The 17,125-nt window shown below is 36.6% G+C and overlaps 1 protein-coding gene across 1 annotated transcript; it reads right to left on the reverse strand.

Moving 5' to 3' along the window:
* Positions 1,388–2,315, reverse strand: LOC104702907 (defensin-like protein 181). Its single transcript, XM_010418828.1, has 2 exons — positions 2,224–2,315; positions 1,388–1,699 (listed from the first exon to the last, which is right to left on the reverse strand). Exons 1-2 carry the CDS (start codon positions 2,279–2,281, stop codon positions 1,389–1,391), a joined length of 369 nt encoding a protein of 122 aa, XP_010417130.1. The 5' UTR covers positions 2,282–2,315; the 3' UTR covers position 1,388.

A 17,125-nucleotide genomic window follows, 5' to 3' on the forward strand; every position in this document is an offset into this window, starting at 1 on the left:
CCCCCCCCCCCCCCCCCCCAGTAATAGATATATGCTCCATTATAGTGTGATAATGATTAAGCATTTTTTCTTCTCGTTTCATGATTATTTTCTGGAAAAATAAAGCTAGCTAAAAGAAATATAACAGAATATATGACTATACATCAATTATAAGATAACATGTTGTCAACTAGGGCTGGGCATTCGGGTAACCCGTTCGGGTTCGGATATTATCCATTCGGGTTCGGGTAAACGGATCTAGAAAAATAAAACCCATTGGGTATTTTTAGATATATGGGTTCGGTTCGGTTTGGGTACTATCGGGTTTGGGTTACAAATTTTAGAATCCGATTAGCACCCGAACTACCGGGTACCCGAAAAAATATAATTAAATTTAAATAAATTTAGTTAAATTTTGACTTACATAACAAAATATTTTAGATATTTTGATTATTTTTGATATTTAGGTATAAAACTAAATGAAATATTCAAAATTATAATCATAATTTTGGGGTAATTGTATTATATTAATGATAAATATTATAAATATGTTTATATGTTCGGGTTTAATGGGTACCTAAACGGGTACCGGGTATTACCCGACCCTAACCCGTACCCACGAGTATTAGAAAATAGAATCCAATAGAATTTTATAGGCAAACTCGTACCCAACCCAAACCCGGTTTTTCGGGTCGGATTCCGGATTTGGTATTCGAGTACGGTTTTTATGTTCACGCCTATTGTCAACAGAAAGACCATTTTATTTCGGTATATGATTCGGCATTGACCAAACAATTAAAAAATTTCAAATGTGTTTTTTAAAAAATTTGTTCGATTCTATTAAATAGTTTATAATGCTATATAATTACAAACACATTCTATATTTAGTAAAATTATATATATATATATATATATAATAATGCATTGATTGCTTTTTTTTCTTTCGACAATGCATTGATTGCTATATAATTAGTTAACTATTAAACCTAAATTAAAAAATCTATTATATGTTAATTACGTAAGTGAATTGCTTATTTTACAATCTTAATAAAAAAAACTGTTTCCTACAAAAACAATCATTCGAATAAACCCAATCACATAAGTAAAATTTTCTATATTTTATAGAGTTATGATTTTGAAAAAACCAAAGTTACGCTCAAATATAATAATGAAAAAAACTAATGAAAAACCTAATTAACTAAAGTGAACATTCTGGAACCTCGAGAAGTGCAAATTTACGCTGTATCATATAATTTCATACCATGGTCACATGGGTATTGGATGAGTACTTATATGGAACTAAAAATATTGTTTTACGAAAAGGAAATTTATTACCATATTTTTGATGTTACGGTTACAAAAAAAAAAAAAAAACATCTTATGGTTTTACCAAATTTGTAGTCTTGTTTTCAGCAAGGGTACTGGCATTGGCACACACTAAAGCCAGCAACGTTGTTACAAAATCCACCTCCACCATTGTATCTTTGTGCGCATTTTGCATTACAACATTGACTATTACAGCTCACACCGCAATAGCCAAGCCCAGCATTGCAAATCTTTCGGGGGTGGCACTGGTAAATGCACGTGCACGACAACATTCCAACGATACCGTCACATTTGCTTTCACACGATCCCCCGTATCTGGCCTTACATCTTTGGTCACAACCGTTGCAAGGGCCTAGCCTCTCGTTGCATTTATCTGCTCTTGTCTGTTCAACAACTAGAGCATTGTGCATGTATACCATATTAAATTTAACTTTAATATAAGAATATGTATACCTTATCATATACCTAATTCACTCTGAATCCAAGCTTTTATGTCGTGAAATTAGTAGATATCTTGTTTATTTAAATAATTATTATAAGTAATAATCATTTAATAAAAAATATCATAATAACATATTTTTATTTTTCATTCGATGCCATGAAAACGTTAATTCATCTATGGTGTTTTAGAAGAAATCTCAAGAAGAGTTTTCTGTTTATTCACTTTTCCATGCAAAAACTTAGCAATTGAACATTTTAATTATTGTGAATTTATAATTGTGAAAAATATATCAAATGAATAAAAGAAACATGACACTTGAACGGTGTATATAAAAAGAGTTTTTTGTTTCTTCCCTTTTCCATGCAAACTTAGCAATTGAACATTTTAGTTACTGTGAATTTATAATTGTAACAGAATTTATCAAATGAATAAAAGAAACATGACACTTGAACGGTGTAAATAAAAAAATAAAATACCTGAGGCAAATATGATAAGTAGGCTAACAAGGGATACAAGTGTAGGTGTCCTCTCCATGCTTTCACGTTTTCTAGTTTTCTTCTAAACTTTTTTATAAGATAATTGTTTTTTGTGTTATTGTGGCACTTCGTTATAATCTATTTAAAAGCAAGCTGAGGATTCACAAAAACCAGCCATTAATGTGTTCTTATGATATTTTTCCTTATAAACATATTTTTGAGTGCTAAAATCTTCTTTTTCCTTTTTTCTAAACCAATAAAATGCTTGGCATCAATCCATAACAGTTTCAATATAATTTCAAAATTAAGAAGAAAATTCCCATATTATATTTTTGCAAGATTTTTTGAAGGATATTTCTTTATTATTTTTCTTTATCCCCTATATATTAATAGAGAAGCACTTTCAATAAAAAGCTGAGGTTTCGCGCTCACAAAGCTCTGGTACCATTTTAATAAATGCCTTTACTTCTCATTACTATTTACATAAATATGCCATTAAAATATATAAGTTAATGTTTTTTCTATTAGTTTATAAAAATGAAAGATTTAATCAACTTTTAAAATCTAAAAATAGATTTAATTATCACTTACATTACCTATTTAATTATTAAAAGTAAATTACATTTCACAAAAAAATTATAAACCATTTATTTCTTTTTTGAAATGCTAAAGTTATTCTCTTATTTTGAAAAAGTCTGATGACTTTCAACTATATTTCTAAAAAATAAATGAATAAATTATCACAATAATCATCAAAGTAAATAACATACCACAAACAATTTAAACTTATTCACCAATTTAAATTTTTGAAACGCAAAACTTATTCTCCGGTTTCAAGTATTAAAAATTAATGATCACAATATAATCTTAAAAATAAATAACATTTCACAAACAATTTTAAATCTATTCACCAATTCAAATTTTTGAAAAACAAAAACATTGTCTTCTATATAAAAATTCTACTGACTATTTAAATATATGCGACTCAGCAATCTTAACATGGTATTCATGTTACTAAATTTTTTTAAAACCCTAGGACAATCATTTTTCCTATATGTTTTCACCAGAACTACACTTTTTGATTATTTACCACTTTTTATACATTTTTCTCATTGCATTTTTACACTTAGGATTAGTTTAAATTAATTCGATTAGTCTAAAAAATATTGCTTTATCTATTTAATCGCATAATGATATAGATAACAATGTGAAACATAAAAGATGTGAATTTGAGTTTAGAAACACAAAAAGACATCAAAACCTTTTCCAAGATCGAGTCCTAGACAGACGGACTGTTTGATCACAAAGGGGACATTCTATAATTTTCACCACGTTGAAATTTTTTTTCACGTTTAAATAGTTTACGGGTGAAACGTATTACACAAAATAAACGCAAACTTGAATAAACAAAAAAATAAATTTTATTTACAGATTTTGTTTTACACAAACAAATCTTAAATCTCAAATAATAATATTATTCATAATATTTTATTTGAATCGATATATCCCGCACTATGTGCGTGTTAGTACCTAGTTGACTTGTAATATATAACTCTGGAAACGTCATAACAGAAATGAGAGTGTGAAGACGTTGTATTATAGAAAGGTAAAAAAGATCATGTCAAGAAGCCTACTTGGATACTTTCAACACCAAAGACACTTGGAATCACACTCGCACTATTACTACCACAAACCACGGTGACGTGGCATAAGGGGGTTTGGTTCACTCACTCATGGAACATCAAAGTTTTATTTTTGCGTTTGGTTTGTGGCTCGAAACTGCCACTCTAAGGATGATCAAATGATGCACTGAGGTATAGTGTAACGACCCATTTCCATGGTACGTACGCAGTACAGGAGATGGTACGTACGCGGTACATGAGATGGTACGTACACGGTACGTATGCGGTACGTGAGATGGTACGTACGCGGTACATGAGATGGTACGTACGCGGTACATGAAATGGTACGATAGCGGTACGACAACCAGTACCGAAAGGTGCCGATAGCGGTATGGCAACCAGTGCCGATAGCGGTACGGTAATCAGTGTCGATAGGTGCCGATAGCAGTACGGCAACCAGTGCTGATAGCGGTACGGAAATCATTGCCAATAAGTGCCGATAGCGGTACGACAATCAGTGCGGATAAGTTTCGATAGCGGTACGCGAATGGGACGTCGTCAGGACGAATTTGGTACGAACCTCCGTACCAAAGAAGGGAGTTCGAGACTACCGAAGTAGTGAACAAATGTTTGAACTGAAGAAAAGGGATCCTTAGCTTACATTGTAGATGATGCAGGCATGTAAGTTTCTGGATGGAAATGGGAGATTTTCGGTACTTAGTCTAAGTGACAGTCCGAGTGAAGTGGGAGTGAATGTAACGCCCCCGAACCTTCCTATGACCACGCAGGCCAACGGACAGCCACAGAACGCTACGATGGGAACTACACCGAGGTGGTCCAGCCGAGGGACGGAGGCTGCAGACTTCCCGACCGGTCCTCAGTAGCACAATTCCGCCCGCAACCGAGACTACTTAGGCTTTGCAACCCTCGCGGCCTGGTGCGTTGTGTTGGCCCGGACAAGGCTAGTACCATTTGAAAACCACACAACTTAAAGAAAATAACTTTCATACTTTACTAATTCATAAAATGAGTTCAGAAAACATTCATACGAAAATGGCGCCAGGCCTAAGGCCAAAATACGATTAACTTAAATTATTACAATAACAGCTTGCAAAGGCAATACAACTCTACACCGGCTGGCATAACGTCCTGAGCTCCCCCTTAGGCTTTTCCTCACTAAGGTTACCTGCAAAACAAAATATGGAGTCTTGAGTGCTAATCACTCAGTGAGTTTGGGAACCTAACAAGAACCAAAACCCAACCCCAACCCCAACAAGCAACACACAACAAGCAAGCTAAACAATTACATAAAAGCCTAAGCTAACAATATGCAAGACTAAGCTAATAATATGCAATGCTAAGCTATCAACATGAAAGACGAAGCTATCAACATGAAAGCCTATGCAAACAATGCAACACCTAATCAGAGATGGCAATGCAGAAGATAGTGAGCTAAGCAAACTAATCTAGCAAGCAATCAAACAATCAATCAAGCAAACAATAAAGCAATTAACCAAGCAAGCAAGCAATAACAACAACTTCAATAAACTTGAATAAAAGAAAAATTAAATGTCTTTTTAAACAAGTTTTAGTTATGGGTCCGGTATGCTTCCTCTCCTCAATCGTCCTGTGAACACCCGCGCTGCAGCCACAAAGGCACGCAACCGGAACTTCACTCAAGCTACACCGTCGTGTAGACAGCTGCAGCTAGGGTAGCGAGCCCAGTAACTTCCGAGCTCTTCGTCCCCAGACCCTACAACTCATGACATGGGTTACATGAACGCGGTTGTATGCTGTACGGAAGTCATGAGGACAGCCATACCAAGTCTTACTACGCTAGCCGGAATTTCTCGCGAATACATGCATTAAGACCTATAACAATTGATACCTTGAGTTTTTATTGTTTTTAAGCTCATAATTTACAAGTATCCTTACCAGTTTTAAGCTCTTTGGCACTAGAACCTGTGTACGGGCATTTCACCTTGCGCACGATCTAGTCTGAGACTAACCTCTTAGCAAGTGCAACTGAACAAGAAATTCAAACAAGAAAATCAAGTGAAAAGCAACTATGCTACACTACATGCAAGCCTAAGAGACTAGAGGAATATCTAGAGACTAAGCGCTAAACATGCAAACCTACTAGTATTAACATGCAACTTAAGAAACTAGAGGTAATCTAGAGACTAAGCGCTAAATACTAACATGCAAAGCACACAAGCAATCATGCAACAACTAACATGCAATCCTAAGAAACTAGAGGAATATCTAGAGACTAAGCGCTAAACATGCAAACCTACTAGTATTAACATGCAACTTAAGAAACTAGAGGTAATCTAGAGACTAAGCGCTAAATACTAACATGCAAAGCACACAAGCAATCATGCAACAACTAACATGCAATCCTAAGAAACTAGAGGAATATCTAGAGACTAAGCGCTAAACATGCAAACCTACTAGTATTAACATGCAACTTAAGAAACTAGAGGTAATCTAGAGACTAAGCGCTAAATACTAACATGCAAAGCACACAAGCAATCATGCAACAACTAACATGCAATCCTAAGAAACTAGAGGAATATCTAGAGACTAAGCGCTAAACATGCAAACCTACTAGTATTAACATGCAACTTAAGAAACTAGAGGTAATCTAGAGACTAAGCGCTAAATACTAACATGCAAAGCACACAAGCAATCATGCAACAACTAACATGCAATCCTAAGAAACTAGAGGAATATCTAGAGACTAAGCGCTAAACATGCAAACCTACTAGTATTAACATGCAACTTAAGAAACTAGAGGTAATCTAGAGACTAAGCGCTAAATACTAACATGCAAAGCACACAAGCAATCATGCAACAACTAACATGCAATCCTAAGAAACTAGAGGAATATCTAGATACTAAGTGATATGCTCAAATTTACTCTAGAGCTACTCTCTCAAATTAAGAGATCAATTGTAGTACTTAGGGATCGTATCCACAAGGACTCTAGATCACACAATAAATTTAATAATCTTTTGATTATGCTAAACCAAAATTGTAATTTAAATAGCAATACAAAAACAGAAAATAAAATAGTTGTAAATTCAGAAGGATTAAACGCTAGGCCTAGAGAAATTCTCAGGAAATCATGGAAAATCAGATCAATTAATTAAACAAGCAGGATTCAATAATTAAGCACCGTTCTTGAACTCTAAACACAATTGTAAAATAAATCAGTTCTCACTGCAAATATTATCTAAGTTTTAAAACCCAAAAATCCAAATCTCTTTGCAAAATTCAAGTTAAAAACCAGCAATAAAAACAAGTTTAGATAAGTTCACAAATCACTAATTCAAATCTCTTTGCAAAAAGTAACTTGGCTCACCAAAGATTTTTGTCAGGAAAATCAATTATATTCTCATATCAATTTATTTTCCTAAGTTATTAATTCTAGATGACCAATCAAGGATTAATATGAAGAACAACCTATGCTGAAGAACAAGAAAGATAATGAATCCAAACAATTAATCAATCTAACAATCCATGAAATCCCTAATGAGAAACCCTAAACCTAACAAGCAGATCTACTCAGACATAATTGCAAGAACACAAATCATGAATAAAATAGATAGCATTAAGAGATTAAAGAAGAAGAAAAGGAGTTCTGAATCTTCTTTGAAGGAGTCTTGATTCTTCTCTCCAAAAGCTCTCTAAAAATCTCTCAGGGTTTTATCTCAAAAGTTGCAAGAAAAATAAAGCTTAGGTCTAAACAATGACCATAAAAATCTTATATATATTCCTAAAACATGTCCAGGGACTAATTATGCAAATATGGAAAACTTTGGGGCGGTTCTGTAAATCTTCAAAACTTGTGGGAAAACTTCCGATTTGTTTTGTGGACACTGCATCGATCGACACATATGAAGCATCGATCGATGCTTACTCTTGAACTGGTCTCCCAACTTCGTAGCTCAGCCTCAATGCTTGATTATGCTCCACATCCTCCTATTTAGCTCAATTATGTTCCCATCCATGCTAAATCCTATAAAGATTCAAAAGACTCTAAAAATACAAAAAAAAACTATATAAATAAGACTTATATCATGGCTAAAAACACCTAAAACCATGATATATCAATTCCCCCAGACTTAGCATTTGCTTGTCCTCAAGCAAAACAGCAGCATCACCTGTGAAAGAGGTTTGAAAACGCAGAAACTCTTTTTCTTTTTAAAGTATTGCCATGATCATCCAAACCATAATCCATATGCTTAGCAGATAAATCCAAATCGAACCACCATGTACTTCTCCGTTGACTTTCATAGCTTCCCAAATTCAAACCAAATTCCACTACTTCCTCCATTAAGCCTTCATTGGTGGGTCTCATCAATTTGATCAACGTCAAGAACCTTCTAGACTCATTCCCGTACAATACCATAACAAGCAAGATATATATTTTACAACATGTGGTACTCTTTCTCTCCCCCAGACTTATTCTATTTTATCTTCCTTAGAGCTTTGCTATGTTTTTTTTACTATTCTCTTTTTTTTTTCTCAAGGTTGTAGGTGAATAATGGGGTCATCGGTAATTTACCTACCCCTCGCTTCCAAGCTTTGTGTGATCATTTGACTCAAGAGTAGAATAATGAGGTCACAGGTAATTTACCTACCTCTCTAAACTGATCAAAATCATTTCATCTTTTATTCACTCTTTTGTTTTTAACAAAGCTCTCAGGAAAAATATTTCAAACTTTAATAAGTGAGAGGAGTACCATTTTATCTTTTCTGGAATCTTACTTGTCAGGTATGAATAAGGAGTCAAACTCTATGAACATTAATCTCTTTGATGAGGTAAAAAGAAAAGCGCAGAAATTACCTCAGGCTTTTATGGATTCTGTTGGAAATTCGGATGTCACTGGTTTACTGGTCAGCCATTGGATTTTTTATTAGTCGGATTCTGGATTCAATCTGCAGCATTAATCAACCAAGGCAATACACTAAAAAGAAAAATCATAGTTCCCAACACAATTTTGACTCAGTAAAACCATTTTTTTTTTGCCGCTCAAAAACGAAAACGTAGTTAGTAACTGCCTCCCCAGACTTAAACAACATTGTCTCCAGTGTTATCAAGTAAGAGATTGGCGAAGAAAAATAAACAAAAACGAATAAGTATTGAAATTGTGAACAAAATCGTGTTACCAAACCGGATGTTCTGTGTCGACCGATGATGATGGTGTGTCGGTCGATGCACTCTGCATATGCAGAGAGTTCAAACATTACTCCTGAGTTAGCTGCGATTAATTTGTGTTTCTCTCACTCCTGGATGTTAGCACTGCTAAGAATCACTCGAACACAAGATTAAACGCAACATGATAGATAGAAGTTCATAATTAAATACAAATTCAAATTGACTCAAAGCAAGAATAAAAATGACTCAAAGTGGAAAAGAAAAACCTAGGAGTGGGTTGCCTCCCACTAAGCGCTTGTTTTCAGTCATTAGCTTGACTGTGTTGGATCTCAGGCATCCGGTGGATCGGAACAAGGCAATGAATGCTTCCGAGTGAATGTCCTCTTCATCCAAGGGGGTGTGTAGGCATTAGGTGCATGAGATCTGCCAAGTATATGAAGAACATGAGAAGGGCGGGATTTAGGTATAGGTGGCTTTCTTTTAAGTCATGCAAAATCATCAACAGAAGAAACAAGCGCTCTACGATAATCTTGTGGCTTGGTTAACTACAAAACAGCTTTTGTACCTTTGAAATTCTTATTGATGATAGGAGAAGGTTTGGGTGAAGGAGATACATACCTTGGCTTTACCTGTTGATTCTGGACTTTGGAATGGTGAGATTTCAACTGTTCAACTGGTGTAGGATTTGCAGCTAAGGAATCAACTCGAGAATCTTTGGCTTTGGACAAGTTTGGACGTTCTCGTGGAGGTGCGTCGATCGATGCTACAGCTGCATCGATCGATGATGTGTCTGCAACTCGTGTCTCTTCAACAGTTCTGCAACTTTCCTCAGCAATCCGTGTTTCCATTACAAAAACATCATCTACCAGCGACTTGTCATGGATAAGAACCTCATTGTGGTCTCTAGTACTGATGAGATGATCTCCACTCCAATCCTCAAGCTTAACAGCTTGCTTACTCACTTTCTCAACAATCTCCAATTCTTTGACATACCCAGCAGTAATGTCTCCATGAAGCTCTATGATCGGATTGTCATCAGAAACAACCTCCACAGAAAATGTCTGACCATCAATAGTGGGAACCCTTCTCAGCTTGTCCATATCAAAGTTCATAACCAAATCTTCTACATTCAAGGCTATTTGTCCCTTCTTAACATCAATGATGACACCAGCTGTAGCCAAGAATGAGCGTCCTAAGATAAGTGGATCATTAGGCTCTTTGTCATATTTCAGCACCACAAAGTCAGCGGGAATCATGCAATCCCTAATCTGAATCAGAATATCTTCTAAGACACCTTCAGGAATCCTTCTGGATCGATCAACTAAGATAAGAGAGATCATAGTTGGCTTGAAATCTGTCATCCCAAGTCTTACAACAACAGAATGTGGCATCAAGTTTATACTAGAACCGAGATCGCAAAGAGAGTGAGCAAACCGTGCTGAAGAGATAGAGCAATCAAGTACAAAGCTTCCAGGATCTGGTAACTTCTCTGGAATCCTACTTTGAATCAGTGCACTTACTTCCTTAGATACAACAACTTCTTTCTTCCTCTCCTTCTTCCTCTTTGGAGGCTGATTCAACAGAATTGAGCTGACATCCTTGGTTAGCAAAGCTCCTTCCTCAGGACTCAAACCATTGGTGACCATCCGCTTCACATATCAGATGGTTGAACTTGAGGAGAAACTAGAGCTGGTCATGGGGAGTGTCGATCGATAATGGTGGTGCATCGATCGACGCTAGATGGTAGTTGCATCGATCGATGCTGATGTGTATCGGTCGATGCTGGTTTTACTTTCATCGTATCATGGTTTTCTCCTTCATTCACAAGAATTGCATTGCAAGCATGCCTTGGATCCGTCTCCGTTCTTCGAGAAAGAAGTTCTTCTTGTCTTTTAACAGACCCAACATTCTGAATTACTTGATTTTCTAGCTTCTTGACATGAGTGTTTAATGCATCAAACTTCCCAATCAGCTCAGTGTAAACAGAATCAATCTTTCCATTGAAGTCTATTGTTAACTTCTGTTGACCTTGAAGAATCTGCTCAATCATTGATTCCATCTTGCTCTCTGAATTGGGTGGAGGGAGGGGTTGGTAAGAAGAAGATCCATAGGTCCTAGTGAAGTTGCTGTTTGGATTTCCTGAGAATGAATTCTTCTGATCAAATCTCTGATTTTGATACCCAGTTCCATACACATTGTTGACATCTTCTTTAATTTCTGGCTTTGGCTCAAAAGTCTCAACATCTTCAGCAAAATGAACAGACGTCTTTCCCACAAGAAGATTGTGGGCTGTTCCAGCTTAGCATTCACCGCAGCAAACTGATTTGAACCATTGCCTTCATGTGCTCTTCTCCGCTCTAAGTCTGCATTCTTGGTACTGTTGCTTGATGATAGCCATTCTATCAACTTTTCAGCCTCATCTGGGTACCTTGTCTTGAAGTTCCCATCACTAGCAGCATCCAAAGCCATTTGATACCCCCAGTCAATCCCGCTGAAGAAAATACTAATCAGTTGCATCTCTGAGAACCCATGATGCGGACAATCTCTCTGGTATGCTTTGAACCTTACCCAAGCAGCTTTGTAAGATTCAGATGGTCCTTGTCTAAAGGCGGAGAGCTTAATCCTCAGCTCATCAGACATCGCATCATCATAGAAGTAGTTCAAGAATGCTACCTTGATGTCATGCCAGGTTGTCAGAGATCGTGGTTTGAGTTGTCGTAGCCAATGAGAAGCTTCCCCAGCAAGAGAGTAGGGGAAAAGCTTGCAGTAGAGATAGTCCTTTGTAACTCCATTAGCTTTGATGCTTGTGACTATATCCTCCAAATGCTCAATGTGGTCTAGAGGCTTCTCATGCGACAAGTTTTGGAATGGTCTTTGTCCAACAAGAGCGAAGTAAGCAGGCTTCAGCTCAAAATCATTCTTGGGGAATGGAGGAGGGACAATTGCGGAGCGGTTCTCATAGAACAAGTCTGGTCTGTTGAAGTCCGCAAGAGTCTTGATAAGCTCTCCATTGTCGTCTTGTCGCCTCTGAACATTCTCCGCATCGGCTCTGGCATTGCATCGATCGACGCCAAGGTTGCGTTGGTTGATGCCTTCCTAATTGTGTCGATCGATGTCGTCGTTGCGTCGCTCGATGCCACGTGCATCATCCTCAGCCACGACGAGTTCTTCCTGAATAACTTGTCCTTCAGCATCAAGTTTCTGGCCTTGCTCGTTGCGCACATGACCCTCTTGATCCCTCAAAACTCCAGCCTCATCAGGTCTCAATATGATTGTGTTGACCATCCTTGCTGATTTGGCTGCTTTTGTGTTTTCACGCTCTAGTTGTCCTAACTCTTGGTTTGTAAGCTTAACAATTGGACCAGTCGGATTTTTCCTGGTGTTAGGCTTAGGCATGTACCTGAAACACACAAGAGAAAAGAAACAAAAGCGTGTAAAATAGAAAAATAAAAATCTAGACAAAATCAAAGACTTTAATCTAATGGTGAATCAAAAGAGTCCCCGGCAACGGCGCCAAAATTTGATATGCTCAAATTTACCCTAGAGCTACTCACTCAAATTAAGAGATCAATTGTAGTACTTATGGATAGTATCCACAAGGACTCTAGATCACACAATAGATTTAATAATCTTTTGATTATGCTAAACCAAAATTGTAATTTAAATAGCAATACAAAAACAGAAAATAAAATAGTTGTAAATTCAGAAGGATTAAACGCTAGGCCTAGGGAAATTCTCAGGAAATCATGGAAAATCAGATCAATTAATTAAACAAGCAGGATTCAATAATTAAGCACCGTTCTTGAACTTTAAACACAATTGTAAAATAAATCAGTTCTCACTGCAAATATTATCTAAGTTTTAAAACCAGCAATAAAATCAAGTTTAGAATAGTTCACAAAATCACTAATTCAAATCTCTTTGCAAAAAGTAATTTTGCTCACCAAAGGTTTTTGTAAGAAAAACCAATTATATTCTCATATCAATTTATTTTCCTAAATTATTAATTCTAGATGACCAATCAAGGATTAATATGAAGAACAACCTATGGTGAAGAATAAGAAAGATAATGAATCCAAACAATTAATCAATTTAACAATCCATGAAATCCCTAATGAGAAACCCTAAACCTAACAAGCAGATCTACTCAGACATAATTGCAAGAACACAAATCATGAATAAAATAGATAGCATTAAGAGATTAAAGAAGAAGAAAATGAGTTCTGAATCTTCTCTGAAGGATTCTTGATTCTTCTCTCCAAAAGCTCTCTAAAATCTCTCAGGGTTTTCTCTCAAAAGTTGCAGGAAAAATAAAGCTTAGGTCTAAACAATGACCATAAAAATCCTATATATATTCCTAAAACACGTCCAGTGACTAATAATGCAAATATGGAAAAACTTTGGGGCGGTTTTGTAAATCTTCAAAACTTGTGGGAAAACTTTCGATTTGTCTTGTGGACACTGCATCGATCGACACATATGACGCATCGATTGATGCTTACTCTTGAACTGGTCTCCCAACTTCGTAGCTCAACCTCAATGCTTGATTATGCTCCAAATCCTCCTACTTAGCTCAATTTTGCTCCCATCCATGCTAAATCCTATAAAGACTCAAAAGACTCTAAAAATACAAAAAAAGACTCTATAAATAAGACTTATATCATGGCTAAAAATACCTAAAAACCATGATATATCACTAAGCGCTAAACATGCAAACCTACTAGTATTAACATGCAACTTAAGAAACTAGAGGTAATCTAGAGACTAAGCGCTAAATACTAACATGCAAAGCATACAAGCAATCATGCAACAACTAACATGCAAGCCTAAGAAACTAGAGGAATATCTAGAGACTAAGCGCTAAACATGCAAACCTACTAGTATTAACATGCAACTTAAGAAACTAGAGGTAATCTAGAGACTAAGCGCTAAATACTAACATGCAAAGCACACAAGCAATCCTGCAATACAAACAAGCAACTTAAGAAACTAGAATGAAATCTAGAAACTAAGAGCTAGACGCAACCTCACTCTAACATGCAAGGAAGCAATAAACGAGACTTAACTAACTAGAATTCAATCTAGAAGAAAAGAAACGAATCTACCCAATAATGCCTAGATTTAACACAAAAATCCTAAGCAAAAATCAACTAAAACCCCACCTATCATGTACCATAATACATGCTTCGAGACTCACCTAGACTTGGCTGGAAAAATCGACTCTAACAGACTTCTAGTCCTAACTGGCAAGCACTAGACGCGAACAGCTCCTACGGCGGCACACAGCTAATGACCTAGGCGGACGCGGCTAACAACTCGCGGGAGAGAAAAACTCTAAGGAAAGAACTCTCTCTAACTCTAACTTTCTCTCTTTTTCTCTAACTCTCTCTAACTTTCGTCTAAGGGTGGGATGAAAACGAAATGGCTCCTAAGGCTCTCTATTTATAGTGGAAAGGTGTGAGTTTAGGCGGTTTCAACAACCAATCATGGCAAGCAAGTCTCTAGCTTCTCCTCCACTCCTTTGGCGAAAACTTGGTGAGCAAGTTTTCTCGAAAACTTCGTGAACAATCTTCTTGAAAACTTGGTGAGCAAGTGTTCTCCTCTTTGCCACAAAAATACTTGGTGGAAACACACAATACTTGGCTATAGAATGTCCTCTTCTCTCCTTTGTCTCACATCCTCCTTTGCATGAATTCTCATTGGTTACTTTTTAAGAAAAGTAATGATTGTGTCTCCAACATTCTTTCATGAAATTTCATTGGCCATCAAGGGAAGATGAATCTCCTCCTTCGCACGCTCCTCACAGACGTCCAAAAATTCCAGGTCGCAGTTCTGCTTCGAAGTCAACGGTACGGCGTACGGGTCAACGGTCCGGTCAACGGACGATGTACGGTCAACAGTCGGATCATGGTAGGGTCACAGATGGACTTGAGGTACATGGTACAGTCCATGGTACGCGGTACGTGGTACGGTACCATCGGCCATCTCTCGATCCGTTAATATTCTCTCGGACATTTCTTCGGCGATTCTTCTACCTTCATTCCTTGCCTTCTTTTCAAGTCCTTTCCAGGTCCTTTGGTCATGGGTTTTTATTTTAAATTTTACCCGGTGGTGAGGGTCATTATAGTGAAAGTCCTAGTGATAGTGATAGTGATAGTGAGAGTGATAATGAAGTAGGACTATCCGGAAATGGTTGCATCGGTGAACGATGGATCAGGCCGATGGACAAGGATGGATCGATTAGACTATGGGCCGATGAATGGCCCGGGAACTCAGTAATCTTGCAGAGATTTAAGCCGACTCACGGGAAAGGAAACCCGAGAGAAATGGAAACTCGCGGAAAAGGCAAAATTGATCGGATAAGGATAAATGCGAAAAATAAGGGAAGTTAGGGGACGATAAGGCTTATCGTTTTGAGGAAACTCGAGGTGAATTGGTCACCCATGTATAAGAGATAGAAACCCTTAGAAATTCTCTTGAATTCGCATACACATCCAAGAGCCGCCGCGAGAAAGAGGAAGAGTTTCCATCGAAGCTTAAACCAAGAGATCCTAAGTCTAAGTCGAGAAAGGAATGGTAAGTATCCTTCCACCTTGATTCGTCGATAGTATATGGGGTATACATCGGTTGTTAACAGTGTTGATCTGTCCGTATAGAAGCGGGGATCAGATTTGGGCATAGGAATCGAGAGATTTAACACCTTAGGTCGATTCTCTTGACCCGTGGTTTATTTATTCTCGTTAATTGCTTGTCTTGGTTGGTCTAAACGACTTAGACAACTATCCTATTGAATTGTTTGACTTGCGTGACTTGATTGGAATATACCCTGTGTGACTGTGTCGGATTGAGATTGTTGAGCTGAGCCTAGTGCCACTACAAGAAAAATGAACATTTATAGCACGGGATTTTCACTATAATATGTTATTAATAGCGTTTTAGTAACTGTTGTGTCCTCCGGAGCTGTGGTAGAGGTCACCCCTACGATAGCACATTTCTAATGCAATGATATATGTAGATAACATAACGTTTTCTGTATGTTTTTAATTATTATACTATAGCAATATATTTTTGGGTAATGTTTTTTTTAATAGCTCTTACGATGTGCTACGAAAGATCTCCATATAATGGCAAAGATTTTATGCTGTGATATATCTTATCATCTCATTTTTTCTTTTGCAAATATATCCTAATCGCTTTCTCAATTTTATTATTTAACAAGTCATCTGTAGTGCTATAATATATGTTGATACGATAGCTTATGGATTTTGCCATACTTAATTTATTAATAGCTACGAATATGTTGTAATATAGTTTTTGAGAGCTAATGTTTAGCGCTATAATATATGAAGATAACGTTTTTTTCTGCTGTTATATGTATTTTAATATAGCTATCTATTATTATAATTTGCATAATATAATTAATAAAATATAAATCCTTCACTGCACAAGTCTCAATCCAAAATACCATCTAACATAAGTCTGAAACCATAAAACATGTCTGAATCCAAAAGAAGCAACATAAGTCTGAATCCAAAAGAAGCAACATAAGTCTGAAACCAATATAGCATAAAACATAAGTTTGAATCCAAAACACATAGTTCTTTAACACATTCTTAAACTAAACAAAAGTAGCTAGTTAGACTAGCTGGACCAAAGTTACTTCACTCCCTGCAAAGAAATTTTCTTTCATCATTAGTTTTGTAATAACATCTGCATAACATGTATACTCAACTCACAATCATCAATTTCTAACACTTACCTCAGTTTCTACCAGTCAATAGACAACCAATTTATCAGTTGGCCAAGCGATAGGTGAACCAAGTGCATCTCTCATAAACTCGATCTCATCTGATGTCTTCCAGACTGCTGCATCATCTACCTTCACTTTTTCAATCCAAACACTAGCAGCATTAGGACCCAATGTAACAGAGTGGACCTTATGATCCGGGTCAGTTTTATGAACATGTCCCTCAGCAACAATCCGCTTCTTTCCGCTAATATCCATCAGCTTACACTTCTGATTTTCCTTCATACCTCCACCTATGTTTTTCCTCTGACATGTTTACAATATAAACCATTTAATAAAGAGAGAATACTAACTATAATAAATTCA

Source organism: Camelina sativa, chromosome 7, assembly GCF_000633955.1.
Source record: "Camelina sativa cultivar DH55 chromosome 7, Cs, whole genome shotgun sequence".
In the NCBI taxonomy this organism is placed as follows: Eukaryota; Viridiplantae; Streptophyta; class Magnoliopsida; order Brassicales; family Brassicaceae; genus Camelina; species Camelina sativa.